The sequence below is a fragment of the Setaria viridis genome, chromosome 5 (genome assembly GCF_005286985.2).
Source record: "Setaria viridis chromosome 5, Setaria_viridis_v4.0, whole genome shotgun sequence".
Classification (NCBI taxonomy): Eukaryota; Viridiplantae; Streptophyta; class Magnoliopsida; order Poales; family Poaceae; genus Setaria; species Setaria viridis.
In genome coordinates this window covers 38,155,644-38,176,575 of record NC_048267.2, presented here as the reverse complement: position 1 = coordinate 38,176,575, position 20,932 = coordinate 38,155,644, and the positions used below count along the sequence as shown (strand labels likewise).

At 44.9% G+C, this 20,932-nt stretch overlaps 4 protein-coding genes across 8 annotated transcripts; 3 read left to right on the top strand and 1 right to left on the bottom strand.

Moving 5' to 3' along the window:
* Window positions 1-506: 506 nt before the first annotated feature.
* LOC117859297 (uncharacterized) lies at window positions 507-7,569 on the bottom strand. Its single transcript, XM_034742513.2, has 3 exons — window positions 6,875-7,569; window positions 6,090-6,797; window positions 507-2,339 (listed from the first exon to the last, which is right to left on the bottom strand). Exons 1-3 carry the CDS (start codon window positions 7,460-7,462, stop codon window positions 816-818), a joined length of 2,820 nt encoding a protein of 939 aa, XP_034598404.2. The 5' UTR covers window positions 7,463-7,569; the 3' UTR covers window positions 507-815.
* A 517-nt stretch (window positions 7,570-8,086) lies between these two features.
* LOC117854696 (uncharacterized) lies at window positions 8,087-13,305 on the top strand. 5 transcript variants are annotated; one of them, XM_072293752.1, is made up of 6 exons: window positions 8,087-8,425; window positions 8,536-8,639; window positions 8,829-8,892; window positions 9,289-9,338; window positions 9,836-9,908; window positions 10,596-13,305. In XM_072293752.1, the coding sequence occupies exon 6, from the start codon at window positions 12,171-12,173 to the stop codon at window positions 12,900-12,902; it is 732 nt and encodes a 243-aa protein (XP_072149853.1). In that variant the 5' UTR covers window positions 8,087-8,425; window positions 8,536-8,639; window positions 8,829-8,892; window positions 9,289-9,338; window positions 9,836-9,908; window positions 10,596-12,170; the 3' UTR covers window positions 12,903-13,305. The 5 variants fall into 5 exon arrangements, 3 of the variants coding, with proteins under 3 accessions (XP_072149853.1, XP_072149852.1, XP_072149851.1); XM_072293751.1 differs by lacking the exon at window positions 9,836-9,908 and adding an exon at window positions 8,985-9,041 and having other exon boundaries at window positions 8,090-8,425; XM_072293750.1 differs by lacking the exon at window positions 9,836-9,908 and having other exon boundaries at window positions 8,097-8,425.
* Window positions 13,306-13,711: 406 nt separating this feature from the next.
* On the top strand, window positions 13,712-15,325 carry LOC117854694 (protein ALP1-like). The gene is made up of 3 exons (XM_072294275.1): window positions 13,712-14,480; window positions 14,568-14,793; window positions 14,875-15,325. The coding sequence occupies exons 1-3, from the start codon at window positions 13,971-13,973 to the stop codon at window positions 15,315-15,317; spliced, it is 1,179 nt and encodes a 392-aa protein (XP_072150376.1). The 5' UTR covers window positions 13,712-13,970; the 3' UTR covers window positions 15,318-15,325.
* A 360-nt stretch (window positions 15,326-15,685) lies between these two features.
* On the top strand, window positions 15,686-16,818 carry LOC117854695 (uncharacterized). The gene is made up of 2 exons (XM_034736920.2): window positions 15,686-16,037; window positions 16,118-16,818. Exons 1-2 carry the CDS (start codon window positions 15,702-15,704, stop codon window positions 16,643-16,645), a joined length of 864 nt encoding a protein of 287 aa, XP_034592811.1. The 5' UTR covers window positions 15,686-15,701; the 3' UTR covers window positions 16,646-16,818.
* The last annotated feature ends 4,114 nt before the right edge of the window (window positions 16,819-20,932 follow it).

Here is a 20,932-nt window from a genome sequence, read left to right as displayed (position 1 = left end):
CGGTGCACAATCATGAACCATCCAAACAATTGTCCTTCCTGAAGCCCCGTCTTCCATTCCCCAACTGAGATTTGTGTGCAGATTTTGAACGAAGCTCGTTCTGCCGCACTGAAGTGCATTGGCATGCCCTCATTAATATTCACTGTTGCATCTAAATAATAAGTTCATTCATTTTGCAAAAATACGACCTTAATCTAAAGTGTGGCAAATTGGTAGTTGTGCACCGTCCAGTAATACTTGCCAATTCGTTGTTCTGATGGCAAGTTATCTGAGGGAATCTGATTAAAGCAAGAAAAAAAATGGGTGTGACTCTAAACGAATCAGTTCTGAGGTGGAGATGAAAATATAAACCTCTAGCTTGACACACTATGATGCTAGTAACAAAAAAATGAACAGGGGTATTATCGTAGACCAGATAAAACACCTTTTTACATAGGTACTTTAGACTATTACTCACAGGATTGCTACCAATGAACAGTGGTTATGATTCAGATGCACCACAAAACTCCTCCAAACGCAATTAATGATAAATACGAATGGTTACAGAACAAAAAGCATTAAATCTAATAGAATTAACACTTTTCCTGCCATGTGACAAAAATTCTCAATTCTGAAGCTAGGCATTCTAGGCAACACCAAGCAATTACTGTAAATATATATCTTATTTAAGTATTAGATGATTGCAGTTTTAAATGCACCTCTGTTGTATCAGACCAACAAAACAGTAAAGCAGGCACTGTTTGCATCGTCATAGCATCATGGCATATCAATGGCTAACCTACATTTTTATATCCTCATCAGACCATCAAGAAGTTTTAGGCTCCAACTCGCTCCCCTCCATCATTCGGTACAGAATTATGGCAATCCATTTCAGCTTCTACAACTTTGTCTTTTTCAATTAGTGCTGGCAGATTTAAATCCATTGGAGAATAGTTGTTCTTCCACCCAAGCTTAACAATACTGGTAGCCTCCTCCACTCTAGATGCAGCGACCAATGCAGTCACTACCCCCTGCAGCAATGAGCATTTCACTCTGCACTTCCAACTAAAGATCTCATGGTAGCAATTTAGAGCAAGATCAAGCTCCCCAGCCTCAAGAAAATGTGATACAAGGGTATGAAATGTGCCCCTATTTGGTGCACATTCATTCTTTACCAGATCATCATATACCTTCTTGGCCTCTTCCAATTTCCCTTCCTTGCAATACCCTCGAATCAGCTCATTGTAGGACACTGAATCAGGTTTAGGCCCATCCTTCTGCATCGCCTCAATTACAGCAACTGCATCCTGAATCCTCCCTTGGGCAACCAGATCCCGCAGCTTTGCATTGTAGCACTTTACATTCGGCTTAACATTCCTCTCCATCATCTCCCGGACTTTCTCGGCATCATCAAAGCGACCATTTCTGTAGAACCCATTAAGCAGAATGCCGAAAGATACCTCATTAGGTGTAAGACCACACTTCTCCATGAGCGGGATGACGTCGAGGGCGGCAGAGAGGTCCGGCTTCTGGCACAGCGCGCTGATGAGTATGTTGTAAGAGTATACACTGGGGACAATGGTTGGGTGTGAGGCCGGGATCTGCTGGAACGCGGTGGCCAGCGCGTCGAAGTCGCGGGCTTTGAGGTAGGCAGCGAGGACGGCGTTGAAGGTCATGACGGACTTGTGCTTTTGGGGAAGGTCATGGAAGGTCGCAGCGGCGTGGGACGGCAGGGAGGCGAGGCCGTAGAGGCGGACGAGCAGCCGGGCGAAGTCCTCGCCGGAGGCCTCAAGGAAAGGCTTCTGCGAGTCGAGGATTGCCGTGATGGCGTCGCAGCGGCCAAAGGATTTGAGGCGGGACACGGCCACCTCGTACACGCGGTGCTTCTCGCGGAAGCGCTGGGACGCGGCCGATGCGGCGATGAACTTGGATACCAGCTTGTCCGGATCGCGCTCCTGGAAGATGGCCTTCACGATTCTGCCGATTGGCATCGCGTGGCTGCGGCCCGCGTTGGGTTTCGCTTCCGCCTCGCCGGCGGCCACGTTCGGAGCCGGCGCAGGCGCGGGTGCGGGTGGTTGGGCGCGTCGTGTGTTCGAGGAGAAGATGTCGGAGAGCCGGAGCGCGCGGGAGGCGGCGGCGGCCACTTTCGGGGCCAGCGCGGGAGCGGGCGCAGGCTTGGGCTTGGGTGGTTGGGCGCGTGGCGTGGTCGAGGAGAAGATGTCGGAGAGCCGGCGCGCGCGGGAGGCGACGGCGGGGGAGGCCATGGCAAAATGGTGGCGCAAAGCGACGGTGGCGCAGGTGCTGTTTGCGTCGAGACGACGGCGAGATGGGCGGAGGTGTTTGCAGTATTGCTGCACAGTCTAATTGGGCTGTGACGGAAATTTACAGCCCAGTAGCCCAGCAGGACCGCCCCAGTGGGCTCACGGCTTCGGGGCCGCTCTCCGACCGCGCGACAAGGTCATAGTCAATGGTAGATTGTCAAGATCTGAATCACAAGATATTGAACATTTTCTCCAAAAAAAAAAAAAATCTTGAACATGAATCGTAAAATCAAGGCCTTGAATATAGTAGGGGAGACAAAATGTGCAGCTGTTTAGGTTAGTTTCTTCACTTTGTTGGCATTTAAATTGAAGGATTATGAACCTCAGCGCCCATGTTCTTCATGTATCATTAAAACTTCAGAATCTGAAGAATTGATTTTAATGCAACTATGCTAGAGACAGAGCTCTCGTGTTTTTTTTTTGACCTTCGTTGCCTCAGATACTGACTGTAGGAGATAAGTTTTTTTTATTGAAAAATAAGATATAAGGTTTGATGTTACTAAAGGAGCTGCAAGTTTCTGAAGAAAAAAATGTTTCTGACGGAAAAAAAAGAGGTCTATAGTTCTAGGAGCTCCTGTTTGCAGCAAAAAGGTGATGCCTTTGTCTAATGATCTCAGTTCAATTTTGAAGGAATTTAGTTGCTCTGAACTAGGTTCAGTTTTTTGAAGGAATTAAGTTACCCTGAACTGCCCATAACATTAGTTAAAATTGGTAGCAATTGTACCACATAGCCGCTCTACATTTTTCTCTTTCAGATTTAATATTAGTTTTGGTTCATATTTGTGGTAATTTATAGTCTTAGGTGCTCTGTAACTTTAGTCTTTCAGTTGCCTCCATTGGTTTTGAGGGTAGTCTTAGGATCACTCATCAATTTCTTGGTGAAATGTACACAGGGTATGGTTTTCCTCAAGTCAGTTGATGCCACCGATAGTTCTAAAACAGATGAATATCTGTTCAGATTATTTGTATGGGTTGTTGGTCCTGTAAATGTTCATTTTCTAACTGATAATGCCTCTAATATGCAATCTGCTGGAAAGAGATTAGGAAGAGTTCCCTTCACTTTATTGGTCCCCCTGTGCTGCACAATGCACACTGTTACAGTGTCACTGTATCAATATGATGCTCACTGATATGGTTAAAGCTTGGTCCAAGTAGTAGAAAAATGGATTAAACATGCATCCCTCATTTCTAAGTATCTGTACAACCACCTTTGCCTTCTAAATCTCTTCCCAGTTCAGATAATGATACGATCCCAGAAACTGAACCTGACATGCTGATGATGTTGCATATTGGACATTTGCCGCTAACTGCCATTGGATAACGGGTAGTTATTTAAACTGATTGTCTGTAGCTTGGTCCGTAGACAAATTGTGGGAGTGCTTCTTCGTCAGCTATCCGACGGAGACCACGCATCCAATTTCTTCAGTCAGCGTCTGTGTGCCACCGTGTGGTTTTCCTCCAGGCAAGCCTTATAAAATGCCCCGAATTCTGGGAGTGCATTTGCATTCCCCTCATTATCATTAACTGTTGCATCTTTATCTTTAATGTCCGAATTCTGCCTTCAAGCTCATGCCAGGAATTGGGCCACGTCGGCAGCAAATATCCTCCGTTAGATCTACTGTCAGTTCAAATCGAGCCGTCGGTCCAGTGGGTCCAGCCGTCCAGCTCAAGCACCTTCCCGACCTTTCCTGATGACGCACGACCTGGCTATGGCCGTCCCTGGCTTTGCCAGCAGTCGTCAGTCGAGCAGCGCGACCCACTCCCATTCCCGTACAGCATGGCGCCGAGGCGGATCCAGGCGACGCCCGCATCGTCGCTGCTTAAGATGCCGAGGAGGAAGAGCAGCATGGAGAAGCCATTCCCACAGCCCGACGCGAAGGAACCCGAAGCCAGGGGCCCCTCCACTGAGAACGAGGATGCGAGGCCACGACAGCTGCTCGGGGCTGCGCACGGCGACGAGCCCATAAGGTGATGCGTCCCCGCGGCGTCTGGCTATGCAGCCACAAGAGGAGGAGGAAACAGGGAGGCAGCGAACGCTGATAAGGGGGCGAATTGAAGGAAGACAACATGGCTCCTCCCCTGCTACAATCAATTTCTCATCTCCAGTCCGGCGAGACTGGTAAGGGAGCGCGCTGCAAGCTGTGACTTCCTCTCTGTTCCTTTGCTCTGCTCACCCTCAACAGTTACTGCTCACCAAACGCTTGATGTAAAATGTCTGAGAGACTGATACTCTCGAGCTCTTAGCAGTGGCACCATGGCCGCTGTTGGCCTGGTGCCGCTCTTCTCTGTACGATCAAAAAATTTGCTTGGGTGCATTGATTGGATTCCTGAACTTCAAGTCCAATCTTCCACTAGCCGTGGTGGATCATTGCTCACCACAGGATATCTTCAAATAGAGCATTTGCATTATCTGCTAGTAATACTATACTGCAGGAAAGCTGACTGCACATGGTTTCAGGCTAGTATGCGTGCGGGATAACTGGAGTCTGCTTTCAAGTGAAATACATCCAAACTAACCAGCTTAGTCAATGCCTTCTCAGTTCAGACTTCTATATTTTGATGAATGGCTGTGTGCCTGTGTTCTTATTCACATGTTGCACTTTCATCGTGTTCTCATAGGCTTGAAGTCCATGTAGGGTACAGCACATTTTACTAATCGCAGGATCTTACATCGTTTATGTAGTTTGGACAATACTACAAGTATAAAGCCGTGAAGAAACAAGATCATTGCAAAGATCTTGGGCATCACCCATATGCCACTGCATGGAGATTTTGTATGGAATTAGGTGATCTTTTTGTGCCACATTTCCCCCCTCATACAGAGTGCACAGCCAGCCCCCATTCATTGTATGACAAAACGTGTACTACTATATCGTTTCTCCGTCAAATTCTAAATCTTTTGGACCCCACGCAAAATTACCACTAGCCAGCTCAAAGATGTTGCCGCGCCTCCAGATTTCTAGTCTAAGACCTTAATCTAAAGTGTGACAAACTGGTAATTAGTGCACCATCCAGTAATACTTGTCAATTCGTTGTTCTAATGGCAAGTTACATGAGGAAATAAGATGATCTGATCAAAGTAAGAAAAAAAATGGGCGTGAATATAAATGAATCAGTTCTGCAGTGGAGTGGAAAATATAAGCCTCTAGCTTGACACACTATGACGCTAGAAACAAAAAAAACAAAGGCTGATCTAAAAGTAAGTCCAAGCCTCCCATGAGATATGAAATGTCCAGATACCATAGCAAACTCGAAGTCGTCAATTAGGGAATATATGTTTATTTGCTTGTCAAATAGAACAGTGGTATTATCATAGACCAAATTAAATACCTTTTTACATAGGTACTTTAAACTTACTCATAGGATTGCTACCAATGAACATTCCATTATGATTCAGATGCACCACAAAACTCCTCCAAATGCAATCAATGATAAAACATTACCTTTAAGAATGGTTACAGAACAAAAAGGCATTAAATCTAAAAGTTAACACTTCTCTTGCCATGTGACAAAAATTCTCAATTCTCAAGATAGACATTCTAGGCAACACAAGCAATTACTATAAATATACTCTAAGAAATTATAGATGTTTTCCCCCAAAGCATATTGTAGCACAAAAGAAAAATAACCACTATCTTATTTAAGTATTAGAGGACTGCAGTTTTAAATGCACCTCTGTTATCAGACCAACAAAACAGTAAAGCAGGCACCGTGTGCATCAGCATAGCATCATGACACATCAATGGCTAACCTACGATTCTACGAATGTATATCCTCATGAGACCCTCAAGCAGTTTTAGACTCCAATTCCTCCTCGCTCCCCTCTTCATATGGTAGAAAATTATCGCAATCGGTTTCAGCTTCTACAGCTTTGTCTTTCTCAATAAGTTCTGGCATCTTCAAACCCCTTGGAGGATAGTTGTTCTTCCACCCAAGCTTTACAATCCTGGTAGCCTCCTCCACCCTAGATGCAGCAACCAATGCAGTCACTACCCCCTGCAGCAATGAGCATTTCACTCTGCACTTCCTACTAAAGATCTCATGGCAGCAATCTAGAGCAAGATCAAGCTCCCCAGCCTCCACAAAATGTGGTACGAGAGTTTCAAATGTCCCCTTGTTCGGTGCACATTCATTCTTTACCAGATCATCATATACCTTCTTGGCCTCACCCAACCTCCCTTCCTTGCAATACCCTCGAATCAGCTCATTGTAGGACACTGAATCAGGTTTAGGCCCATCCTTCTGCATCGCCTCAATTAAAGCAACTGCATCCTCAATCCTTCCATTGGCAACCAGACCCCGCAGCTTTGCGTTATAGCTCTTTGTGTTCGGCTCAACATTCCTGTCCTTCATCATCTCCCAGACTTTCTCGGCATCATCAAAACGGTCATTGTTGTAAAACCCATTAAGCAGACTGTTGAAAGACATCCCATCGGGGGTAAGACCACACTTCTCCATGAGCGGGATGACGTCGAGGGCGGTCGAGAGGCCGGGTTTCTGCACAGCACGCCGATGATGAGTATGCTGTAAGATTATTCGCTTGGGATAGCGTTAGGATGTAAAGATGGGATCACCTGGAACGCGGCGACGAGCATGTCGAAGTTGCCTGAGTCCACGTAGGCGGCGAGGAGGGCGTTGAAGGCCGTGACGGACTTGTGCTTTTGGGGAAGGTCAAGGAAGGTCGCAGCGGCGTGGGACGGCATGGAGGCGCGGCCGTAGAGGCGGACGAGGCGCGCCGCGAAGTCCTCGCTGGAGGCCTCAAGGAAGGGCTTCTGCGAGTCGAGGAGGGCCGCGACGGCGTCGTTGCGGCCGAAGGACGTGAGGCGGGACACGGCCACCTCGTACACGCGGTGGTTGTCGCGGAAGCGTGGGGATGCGGTCGACGCGGCGATGAACTGGGATACCAGCTTGTCCGGATTGCGCTCCTCGAAGATGACCCGCAGGATTTTGGCGAGGCGCTTCCGGCGGTTGTGCCCCGCGTTGGGTTTTGCCTCCGCCTCGCCGGCTGCCGCATTCTGGTCCGGCGCGGCCGCCGGCGCGGGCGCGGGCGCGGGCGCTGGAGCGAGCGCGGGCTTGGGTGCTTGAGCGCGTGGAGTGGTGGAGGAGAAGATGCTGAAGAGGCGGCGGGCGCGGGAGGCGGCGGCGGGGGAGGCCATGGCCATGGGGGCGTAACAACGACGGCGGGTGTGGCCGTGTGGGGTTTGCGGCGAGACGAGTCGGAGAGAGGGCCAGAGAAGTTCTTGGCTTCTTGCGATGCCTGCGTGCTGCGGCGGAGCCTATTTGGGCTCTTGGCTTCTTGCGAAGCCTGCGGGCTGCGGCGGAGCCTATTTGGGCCGTGAACGTTTATCTTATCGCTTGGTGCTGGCGCGGGATTTTTTTTATTTTTTATTTTAATATTTTGCAAAAATAAATGGTTAAATAAAAAAATTCCAAATACCAGTCGCTGGAAACGACGGAAGGCCGTCAGTTAAACCCGTAAGTTGAACCGGCCGCGAGTTCCCTCCCTCGCTGCACTTTCAAAAAATCATAACTAATTCATATAAATTTGAATGGAGATAAATTAAAATTGTAGATCTCCATAAAATCTACAAAGTTGTAGTTCAAAATTTTTCATTTGATATTATCTTGGTGCTTAAATAATCGACTCGTACATCTCGATATTTTCATATAAAATTTATCTCCGTTTAAGTTCATATAAATTAGTTATAATTTATTGAAAGTATATTACCGAGGAGAACTTTCCACTGGTTCAATTGGTGGCAGCTGGATTCGTGGTTTCAAATAGCAGAAGTATAGATTTGCAAATTTTTTATTAGACCATAAAATACTAAAATAAAAAAATATAGAAATAAAAAAATTTCGCTGGTGCGGAGTGGGACTGTGGGAGGCGAGGCGATGGATGGGCCGCGGCAGGAACGGTCCGCCGCCGCGCGGCGGCCGGAGGAGCTGCTCGGCCCGCGCCGCCGCTCCCCGTCGTGGCCGCGGGTGGGCTCGCCGACTTGATGCGTCGTCGACATGCGACGCCCTCGTGCAGAACATCAAGAGGCTTCACGTCGAGGCGCGGTTGGTGGAGGTGGACCAGATCCGCTGCTGCGGCCGTCAAGGCCGCTACCCTGGGAAATCAGGTCAGTTTGGCCCGTCCACCATCCTTCCACAGTTTCATTTAAGATTTGGATATATTGAGAGCAACTTATCCAATCCAATCTGACGTCGTGCTCTTCTTACATCTGATTAGGTTGCTCACAGCAATGCAATCTTCATTGTGTGCTCGATCAAGTTAATTTCACTTGCAGTGGTTCAAAAGAGAATATCTAGCATAAAAGTCAATCCTTAGGCGAGGTATGTATGTGTACGTTTCTGACTAAACTGCAATCCGTATGTGATACTTACGTAGGAGGAATTCCACATACTGGCTGCATAGGGTGATCAAACTGAAATGCAACAACCACAGTTTGTTTAGTACACTATCATGGTACCTTGTGAATTATTTGCCTTATGCAAAATCTCACTATGATTGTTCTATATCAGGTTATGATATAGAGTGTGGGGAACAGGAAAGGCAAGTCCCTTTCATGCCATTCTTCAAATCCTGGTAAGTGGAGTATACTGCGTAGCCTTAATGACTGAATCAATTCAATTCTGTTTTAACATTTGATATTAACCTGCCTCTAATATTTTCATCAGTCATTGCACCACTGAAATCCTGTGGAAAATTGTAATTGGCCTCCAAGTATATTAATGGTAAAAAAAATGTCACTAACTTGAGATGTCTTGTATCTGGATAAGATTGTTTGCTTATCCCTGCATTTTCTTTGAAGGATAGGAGTGCTTGAGGGACTCCTTTCTTCTTTCGTATGCGATATATTTGGTGTTTCGTTTAGAGCACAGTGATTCCCATATTTTTTTCATCCCCTTTATGCTTGAAGTTGACAAGTTCCTTTGCTCTAGCTGAACTGCACTTACATATTCTCTCTATTCCTGTTGCAAGGAGAGTCTGTCAGCTGCTATCTGTAGCTTGGTGTTATTGCTGTTTACAAGGTACTTCCTTGCTCCACTAGGAACATTGATACAATTACATTTTGCTAAGATTCAATTGACCTCATTTAGGCAAGGTTCTTCATGCTATGGTTGAGTCATCTAGATTTCTGTTGTGCATGCTTGTACGTTGAATGAAATTAGAGAGGTGACAAGTTAACTTTGAATATGCTTCCTGTGTAAGAAAAGGAGATTTAATGTAGAATGGTCTTGATTCTAGAAAGTGGATAGGTTCACATATTGCCTTATCTTTGCAGAGGGTCAAAATAATGATGGTGCAGTTCAATGTCAATCTTACACAGAAAAGATAATATAGTTGACTCTACGTTAGAATGTCAGCTTAGGAGGGTGAGATCAGCGTGGGCAGTCCAGAACTCTTGGTTTATCGGCTCGGCTGCTCTGCGATCCTTAGAGCTTCAGAGTGCTAGAACAGCAATTTGCACTGCATTGTTTTTTGTTGTAATTCTTGTAGAGAATCAACATCAGCTTTTGGTTTGTAGGGGCTTAAAAATGTTTACTAAAGAATGCAGCCCAGTAAAGCTCTTTGCTAAACTCTTGAAAGTGGAGGAACAAGTATGTATTTTCTCAGCAATTGAAAGTTCATGTCATTGTAACTGCAGTCCATGTTAACTCTATTTGTGAATTGTCCAAAGTCGCTGTGAATGTTCTATATTAGCAATGCATTTTCTGAATGTTAATTTACCACTTTTGTTATCTTGCAGTATAGATGTCTAATTTGAGTAGGATACAAGATTGGTTGTTTTAAAGTGATGTGGCTATTATAGATAATCACCTTCTAGATTATGTGCATTGGGTCATGCTTCTTGGTTGGGTAGCTACAGAAAGCAGGAGCTTCTATGGTGCTTCGTTTTTTTTCCTGAATCGTGCTTGGCTTGTGATGTTGTGGTCTGAGAAGGTGTCTTGGGAAGCTCTGTTTTTTGGCATTTTTTGTGTAAATAGTTTATCTGGCTCCCTGAAAGCTTTGTATTTTGTAGTCTCTGCTTATATTTTTTTAGTTCCGTGCGTTTATTCCAGACTTTCTTCTTCACCTACAAGAACTGAGTTATAAAATAGATATGTTAAAAACTGCTCACCTACACAAGAATGATGATTGGTTTCGTTGAGATTGCAGCCTGAGCTGGGGAAAAAAAACCAATGAACAAATTTTGTGTTTACGTCTTACAAGGGCATTAGAGAAATGCAATTGCCATGGAAGAACAATTGAAAACTTAAGATTCATGGCACCTTTTTTTGTTTCAGGATGTGAGCTCTGCACCAATCAAATTGTGCTTTATGAGAGAATGATGTAAGACAAGATGCCATGATAGAAATGTGTTATTTAGCAGATAATGTTAGGTAGCAGCTGCTCTCGGAAACATGAACTCACTGCAACCAGCAAGGCAGACGGTATTTATCTACTTCTGCAATTTCATGAACATATGGACAAGTCGGAGCAGAGCAGTGGAACCAATCTGTAGTTCTAATCTCTAATCTCAGAGTTGGGGTAGCAATCATCCAGGTCATTCCGTTAATCTTCTTCGTCCTCCTGTCGAATGCTCCTCATCTTCTCTTACAGTTGCTCATGATGTTGCACTGTTGCATATCATAGAAGGACATCATAGAGACTGTCAACAAGCATCTCCACTCTAATTAAATTAGTTCATGAGTTGTAAACCTTATTAAACTTGATAGCAGTGGTATATAGGATGTTAATGTTCCGTTTTGTGTACATTCACAATGACCGTTTCTTCAGGTTTTGAGTTATCAAACCAGGCTACAAGTTACTGTGGGGCTTGAACCGCTGGCTTGCTGCATAATGCATTTAAGATAGCTCCATACAGGATTTTATGGTAGTGCTTAAGTGGAGTTGTGCATATGTTTTTGAAAGCAAAGCCTATTAATAGGAGAAATTTTTCTAAGAAAAATGAAAGTTTTCAGGTGTATACCAGCATACAATTTAGTTTATTGAGATTCCTAGCTAGAATGCATTTCTTTTTAAATGAAATGCTTGCTACAAAGTATATAGTTTACAATACAATGTACTAATATATTTTATTTGAAGATTAAACGCTAACTGAAGTTTGCTTTTTGAGGACATAAGGATTACTGAAGTATATACTTTTCTTGAACGCATACACATGATAGCTTAAGCTCCTAAACTAAGCCAATGGACCAATGAAATTTTAAGACTAGATGCATTCTTTGGTTTCTTTCTGTCACATGTAGTTACATGGTCTCCCCGTATGCATTCCCCTGTCAGAAGCATCACCCCTGTTGGATGTAGCTGATGGTTTCTCTGCAACCAAGGCACAGAAGAGTACCTAAAGGAAGAGTTATTGTCAGAATCAAGTCTGAATGCCAAATTGTTGCCCTCATTACAGTACCAAATAACGCTTGTGATGGTTGTTCCCTTTACAGTTCAAGCAAGGGTGCTTAGTCGCAAGGAAGATTGGAGTTTAGAATCCTTCTGCCAACACGATACTACTGCGTTGTTGTTGTCACTTCAGTATTGTCGAATGCATAATTATTTTGATAACTAATAAGTATTTTGTGCTTTTTGCTGCTTAACCTTTTAAACTATTGACCTGGCATTTGCAAACTTAGACTCAGTTACCTAATATCATTTTATGAGGAAGCTCTTGTCCCTGTTAAAATGCAAACCCTTCCTACTGTTTACACGATAGGTCGTGCAAGGCACGCCGAATGTTCTTCAATGATTTACGTAGTAGTAAGCATCCAATTGAGATCACATGATAGGGCGCGCAACGCGCGCTTCATGTTCTAGTCCCAGTTTGACAGTCCGGTCCACTAGGGCCCGCTCTCCCCGCACCGGCCATGGACGGGCACGTCCGGCGGCTGCTGAACCGCGTGTCGATCGCTCTGGCGACCGTCGCCACCGCGGCGCTGCTGCACCTGTTCCGCTGCTCCTCCTCGACCTGCTTCGCCGGAGGCACCGGATCGCCGACGTACGCGTCCCTATCTCTGGCGCCCTTCCCGCGCACCTCTTGCGACGCCGCATCCCGCCGCGTCGTGGACCCCGACATCCGCCTCGCCAAGCTCCGCGCCTCCCCGCGCTGGCGCCGCCACAGCGCGGCCCTCTCCGCGGCCGCTTTCGCCCCGCTCCGCCGGATGCGCCTACTCGGCGAGTCCTCGCGCGTCCTCTGCGTCGCCGCGGGCGCGGGGCCGGCCGTGGACGCGCTCCACGCGGCCGGCGTAGGGGACGTCAAGGGCGTCGATCTCGTGGACTTCCCGCCCCTCGTGCGCCGAGCAGACGCGCACAACCTCCCGTTCTTCGACGGCGCCTTCGACATCGTGCTCGCCGACGACCCCGGCGCGGTCGCCGGCGCGCTCTTCCCGTCCCGGTTCGCGGCGGAGGTCGAGCGCACCGTCCGACGCGGTGGCGCGATCGTGATCGCCGTCGACCGGCACTTCGGTTTCTCTACCGTCGCTGGCCTCTTCACGAAGTCCCGCGTCGTGGAGGTGAGGAATGCGACGCTGGATGGCTCCCTTGTGAACATCGTCATCTTGAGGAAAATGAGTAACAGAATCAAATCCCTGCCCCATTGATTCCATTGTCACTATTGTTGTTCTATTTTGTTATTTTTAGTTCCGATATTAGGATTCATGATTAAACTTATCAATAGATTTTATTTCAGTTTTATTTTTTTTAATTAGATTCTTGTAAGAGTTGCTCTTATTTCATGTATGACTTAGGATGTGTTTGGTTACCGGGTTGAACTGGGTCGGAACGGGTTCGACCCCCTTCATCCCGCGTTTGGTTGAAAAACGATGGGGAACGGGTTGGACCAGATAGGAATATTCCCAGTTGATTCGGGTCGAGCGGATTCCTCCGAAATGGACGGACCGCTCCGACCCAGTTCTCCCTCGCGCGTCCCGTGAAACCAGCTGGGGCCAGCAGTCACCGCTCCAACCCTATCCTCACCTCTCTCACCCCCTGACGCCAGGCGCAGCGCCGCCTCCTTGCCATCGCCACCGCCGCCCGTGGCATCCGCCGCCGCCCGCGCCCTTCGCCGCCGCACATGCCATCCGCCGCCGCACGCGCCATCCGCCGCCGCCCGGACCTTCCGCCGCCGCACGCGCCATCCGCCGCCGCCCGCACCATCCGCCGCCGCCCGCACCATCCGCCGCCGCACGCGCCATCCGCCGCCCGTGGATCTCGCCGCCCGTGGATCTCGCCGCCGCCGGATCTCGGCCCCGCCCGTGCCTTCCGCCGCCGCCCGTGGACTCCTCCGCCGCTCCTGACCTCCGCCGCCCCCCTGCCATCCGCCGCCCGTGCCGCCCCTGACTGGTGCCGCCCCCCTGCCATCCGCCGCCCCCCTGCCATTTGTCGCCGCTCCTGCCAAGCAACGCCCCTGTCAAGCTCCATCTCCCCCACCAAGTCCCGCCCCTGCCAAGCGCCACCCCTGCCATCCGCCACCGTCGTGTCCCCTGCTCTCCAAAAGGTAAGGAAAGTCTACACCATGCTTGACATCTTGATATTTGAACTGTATTAGCTTCGGATGCTCCTGGTTCATAGTATTTTGGTGCTGATAAATTGAACAAATCATCCAGTAGCAGGACATCCTGGTTCAATGGTCTCTAAGAATAGGTGTTTTTTTCATTCTTGTATTGTAGATGGATAAGAGGACCAAGATTGTAAGTTGTGCTGCTGCTGCATACATGCTGTTGTCAATGATGGCGGTGATTATTCAGTCTAGGAAACGTAAACGATGTACAAGAAGATTTGGTATTACCTATGGGCCTATGGAGGCAAGAGATAGGATGAGAGTAGATTATCTAAATAACAAAATTTGGAAGGATGACACAACTTGCTTGAACATGTTAAGATTTAATAGAGGCAAGTTCTTTCGGTTTTGCAATCTTTTTAGAGAGCGTGGGTTGCTTCAAGATACATGTAACTTGTGTGTTGAGCAACAAGTGGGTATGTTTCTAAATACAGTGGGGCATAACCTTAGGAATAGGTTAGTAGGAACTAATTTTGATAGATCGGGAGAAACAGTTAGCCGTTATTTCAACAAAGTACTCCATGCTATTGGGGAGCTGCGAGGGGAACTAATTAGGCCCCCGTCTTTGGACACTCCAAGCAAAATTGCAGGAAACAACAGATGGGATCCTTACTTTAAGGTGTGAGGCTTATCCCTCTTTTGTTTTGAGTTTTGTATTAATCTTACCTCATATGGTCCCTAATTATTACTTTTTTGAAAAAATTAGGATTGTATTGGAGCTATTGATGGTACTCATGTAAGAGCATCTGTTCCTAAGAACATTGAGCATGCCTTTCGTGGTAGGAAATCCGTTTGCACACAAAATGTAATGGCAGCTGTAGATTTTGATCTACGTTTCACCTATGTGTTGGCTGGTTGGGAAGGGGCTGCACATGATGCTCTAATTTTACGTGATGCTTTAGAACGTGAGAATGGCCTTCGTGTTCCACAAGGTAATAGAGTAGTAAACTCTCAACTTTTACATACAAATATCAGTTTATAGTATTATAACCAATCTGTCTATCAAATGATAGGCAAGTTCTACCTAGTCGATGCTGGATATGGAGCCAAACCAGGATTTTTGCCCCCCTTTCGTGGTGTTCGGTACCACTTAAATGAATGGGGAAGTAATCCAGTTCAAAATGAGAAGGAATTGTTCAACCTTAGACACTCATCACTACGTGTCACTATAGAGCGGGCATTTGGGGTAAAGAGGAGATTCAAAATTCTTGATGATGCTACTCCATTCTTCCCTTTTCCAACACAAGTAGATATTGTTTGTGCTTGCTGCATTATTCACAATTGGGTCATACAAGATGGGCGTGATGAGTTCTTTGCAGAGGATACTAATTGGCCAAGCTACAACCATGCTTCCACACGCACTGGCCAAGAAAATGAGCATGCTGCTATGGTTAATTTCAGGCAGCAGCTAGCAGATCAGATGTGGGCAGACCGTCAAAACAATAATGTTGAGTAATATTTGATTCAAAAATGAATTTTTTCCAGTTGTATAACATCTTGGCTGATGTATTGCTATTTGTAAGGACATGTTTGATGTTGAATAATATTTTTACGAACATGTTGCTTGCTGAATTTTATGTAATTTGTGGTGATAATGTACATTTTGTCTACATATTCTATATTGGTGTAATCTATATTTTGGCTATGTATTGGTGCTGGTTTTGTATTGGTGATAATCTATGTTTTGGCTATGTATTGGTGCTGGTTTTGTATTGGTGATAATCTATATTTTGGCTATGTATTGGTGCTGATTTTGTATTGGTAATCTACATCTTGACTATATTTTGGTGTTGATTCTGTACTAGTATTATTACTGATTGTGTTTTTATCTAGCAGACCAATGGAGGAAGTAGGTGAAGGGCGTGGGGGAACTAGTGGGCATGCTACATGGACATCAGCAATGTCTGCTTTAATGCTCTCTCACCTCAATGATTTGGTGGCTACTGGTTTGAAGACATCAAAGGGCTTTAAGAAACACCTTTTCAATGGTTGTGCTAGGGCTATCAATGAGAAGTTCACCACAAGGATCACTGGTGAGCAAGTCAAGAATCATTTGAAAACATGGCAGAAAAGGTATGCAAAGATAAATAGATTGAAGAAGTTGAGTGCTGCCCTCTTTGATGAAGAAAACTGCATGATTACACTAGATGAGGAGCACTACAACGGTCATGTCCATGTAAAGTTACTATCTTTGCTTAGTTCTTAATTGATTGACCGGTGTTAAATTATATTAACTTATTTGTCCTCCATATATAGGATCACAAGTCTGATGCTGAGTTCTTAAACAAGCCCCTCTTGCACTATAGAGAGATGGAGGCAATATTTGGTAATAGCATGGCTACTGGAAATTTTGCAAAAGACACAAGTGCACCTCTAGGTAGAGAGGAGGATGAGGGTGAAAGTCAGGAAGAGGGGGATGAGGTTACTGGTCATGGTCTAAGTGATGGGCCTACCAATCAAGGGGCAACATCTTGTGCTAGTACACCAAGTAAGAAGGCCAAGGTAGCTGCAATGGAGGAGGATGGGCTGGTTGCCGCTTTCAAAAGTGTAGGTGAGAACCTTGCCGTTGCCATAAAATTGGTTGCTAAACCTGATAATGAGCTGCCAGCTGACCTATTTGACATCTTGAACCAACTTCCTGGTTTTACTTCAGCACACATATCTTTCTACTATGCTCATTTGGTGGCCAATCCTCACATTGGCAAAGCTTTCTATAATCTGCCATTCGAGCACAAGTTAAATTGGATCACAATGTTCATCGCTGAGAAGTTCCCTGGAATGTAAGGTTGATTTTGTTGAGTGGGATGTTTCTTTTGTTATAACTTGAATCTTATATTAGTGTGTAAGTCTTGAACTTATATTATGTAAGGCTTGAATTTGATGTAACTTGTATTGCCTTGAACTTGCTAGATGTAAGTAAGGCTTCAACTTGATTAACGTTGCTCAAGATTGATGAATTGGTGTGCCTGCTTGCTGCCTCTGTTCAATTGGTTAATTGCCTTGACAAGTCATTTTCTACTCGGTAACTGCACGGTGTTATTCGCATCCCTCCTGGTGAATGTTCTGTTCTTTTAGGATGATTTATATCCTATGTGTTTATAACTAGAAAGAAAAGGAGCATCAAATCCTATTTTTACAAGTATGATACAATTGCTACAAACATGAAAGTCTGGAGAAAAGCCACAAGGTAATAGCCTATTTTGATATATTCTGTAGATCGGTTAAGAAGTTGATGATTCTATATTATTTTCTAAATTACACAGTACTCAATAAATTTTTACAGTAAATAACAGTGCTAGAATGTGATATTGTTGATGAATTGGTGTGGCAGCTACGTATGTGGTAATCTCACCAGATAGGTGAGCATATTCAGTGTCCAACCCGCATTCTCCAACCAAACAAGAGATGGAACCACTCCGACCCACTTTATCCCCCCAATCAAACAAAAAACTGGGTCCAACTCATCCCTGCAACCAAACAAGAGATGGGTCGAACCCAACCCAGATAACTGGGTCGGCTCCGACCCAACCCACATGGTTCCAAAACCAAATACACCGTCTCCCCCCACCCACCCACACACAAAAAAAAGGCAGAACAATAATGGGAACTCTTGAATTTTTTTTTGTTAAAAGAAGCCACCATGTTCGTCGAGAGAATCTAGAAATTCCCACGATAATCAGAAAAAGAAAAGAATTTCACCGTCGGATTCTATGATGATCTAACGGCGTTGGCTAGCCCAAAAGAGTCCATATATACTAATAAATTGGTAAATTTGAAATTAAATATGTGGAAAAGTATATATATAACAAATAATAACCTCGGTTGGAACTTGATTCTCTATCATAACTGAAATGAAATAAAGACCCTCGAGTCCATCCAAAACCAATCAAGATTGAAACATTCAGATAAAAAATAAATTGACATGACATCACCTTTCTTCTTGCCGAGACAACGTCGTCCGTCCTAGCCTCGCCCTCCACGTGCCGCCCCTCACCTCGCAAGCTACCACCATGGTTAATCCCAAGCCCCCAACACCATCCACCGTCCACGGTCCATCGATTGTTCAATTTCAACAATCGTTGCTCAAATCCAAGACCATGACGCTGATCCGTCGATGCAGAGGAGCGTGCTGCTTGGGTGTTTCTAGCGATATATGGTGCAGGAGAGGCACAGGAAGAGGTGGCTTCCTTGACACTGGCTGAGGGGAGGAAGAGGTGCCTCAGACAGTATGGAATCCATTTTGGCCACTTGATTGAATTCTTCCACAGCAAGAGGATGTGACAACAGCCGTCTACTCACATCATAGCAAAGGAGCTTCGTATAGAGATGAAAAATGAAGATACAACAGAAGCATATGCAGAAGGAACTAGAGCAAACAACATTGAGATGTTGTAGAAAAAAATGTAGAATATGGGTAGTTTGAAAAATTAGCATGGCGACTATAACAATATTCTTCACATTGTTTGCTTAATTGGCCCCTGCACAAATTAGATTACCAGTGAAAAGAAGATGAAAGAAGCGTACGAAGTAGGGTCAATAGCGGATAGAGAAGAATACTAATTTATTCACATTATTTGATTTTTTATGAGCATCACATTGTTTAATTATTGACCCCTTAGCACAAGGGATTACCAGTGAAAAGAATATGAAAATACGTGGTACAAAAGAAGAAATAACTAGGGGACACTTTCTTGACCATTAGGACAACCGGGACAAGATACAGGGCGTCCGGCCGGGATAGATCAAAGCAATTTAGCAAACTAGGGAGAGAGGGAGATCCAGAGGAGCGAGGCTGAGCTGCGAGCATGGTAAACTTTTGCGAGAGGAGCAAGGACAAGAATAGATTTGTGATAAACTGAGCAAAAGTTTGAACAGACCACAAAAGTCATCCATAGACTTTAATTTGTTTTCATCTTAAGTTCATGAAAATCTACGATAGCTCAGCAGGTCGAGCATGGTGGGTACAGGTAAGTATTACTAATATGACAAGTACAGATAAGTATTAATAAGCGTCGGGTGGTAAGGCAGCCCTGACCGATGGCATGCAAATGGCGGCTCGCATATACGAGATGCCAATTCATGTGGTAGTTACTATAATGGAAGTGAACATCTTATTTTTCTTAAACAAACCTATCTAGAAATTCCCATATTAATTAAAAAAAGAAGAATTTACATCGAGTTGGATTTTATGACAATCTAGACTAATCCAAAAAGTCCATGTTAAATATAACTAATAAATATATTTATTGAAATTAGAAAGCTTGGAAAGTGAAATAGATAAATAAAGAAAAAACATCACCTTGGTCTTTTTTCTTCGATAAGGAAGATGTATTAAATTTCAAGAGCATTACATCGAAATGATACAAAGTCTTGAAATACACACCCGCCTGTGCATAGCGGGATGCACACAGCCTATAAATGAAATAAAGAATCCTAAACAATATAATGACAATCAATCTATAGACTAGATCGCCACCCATGTTGGTCGTGACTTCGGAATTGGCACGTTTGATAAGACATTGAATGGGCTGCAAATAAAGTCGTATTAGGAAACATATATCACATTGTTTGGTTATTTATGATCAAGAATGTTAGAGAGTAGGTGTTTCAAAGAAATTATTTTATTAAATTTAATCTGCATAAGTCCTTAACTTTCTAGGAGTGTTTCGAAGAATGTCAATCATGTCTTGATATTCTTTTTGCGTTATTATTTATAGGTTTGTAATGCTCATCAGCTACGAACATATTATTTTAGTACACGACATGTGTATGTCCTATACAATAGTGTATAGAGACATAGAGACACAATGACTCATCGTCACGATGAAATTTATCAGAGGCTCGGTATCATCGATGCAAATGGTAGATAGTAGACAACTAGAAAACAGACGGAGGGATCGACCTGCGAGAAGCTGAGAAAATTAGGGTCCCCTAATCCAGCAGTCATTCCTTTCCTTACATCACCATGACGCCCCTCCGTCTACCATGGATCTTTGATCCTGCCTAGTGCCTCCATTGTCAAGTATGGATCCAGCGTGGCATGAGTGAACCTTTGGCACGACTTGGCTCAAGGCTGTTGTGGACGCGAATGACGGCTCTGATCGCCGTATGCAATGGTGGAGGAGACATGGCCAAACGGTTTTAGTCGAATAATTGGATCCAAAATCTTCAACTCTGTGTTCCAAAACATAAGAAAATTCTACTAAATGATAACAACTTGAATATCGCCAACTTTAGGTTGGCAAGTTGCTCAGTTTGGAGTGGGTTGGTTGTTCACGGTGATGTGTGGTCGGCATCCGATGGTACCTGGTGCTGGAGTGGCAACATTGCTGATCTCCTAGCATGTGATTTGATGGCTTTGTCAAAAGGTAGCACAACAGAGCTCGAAAGGATCAAATACTTCCTAATGCCGCCGCCACCACTGGAATAGGAACTCATGACATTGCAATGAAGCAAATGTTCCTCCCAATGGAGGCAGGGAGACAACTTTAAGCAGTAGTGTCTCAATGGCATGTGAATGGATGGAGGACAATTAATAGGATCAAAAAGTTCTCACAAGTAGGACAACCAATTTTGTGGGTTCCCATGCAGAGATGGATGGGCAAGATATGGCCGACGGCTGCAGCACAATGGGTAGATAGGCACAGTTCGACAGTAGCACCTCTATCTTTACAACCATTGAGGCAACGAAGGGTGTTGCAATTGATCGACATGGGAAGGGCAACTACAGATTTGTTTGAGTGAATGAGAGGAATCAGATGTAAAACCTATTTTAAGATAGTATCAACAAGGGTAGGTAACTTTTTACATAGTGCAGTGGTGGTTTTGGGTCAAGTAAGCTCATCTTGAGACAAAGAATATCAAAGGTTGAAACTGAGGCTTCATCTTGCAGATGAACTCCACAAGAAAAATAGCAATGTAACACAAGAGATCGTATATGACCTGAAGAGCATCTTGATATCTTACGGAAAATATTTATTTCCAAAAAAAATCATATTGAACAAAAGAATTTCTTTGACGACATCGCCCCCAACAAACATGAGAGGCCCGGAGATAGGGCCTACAGTATGC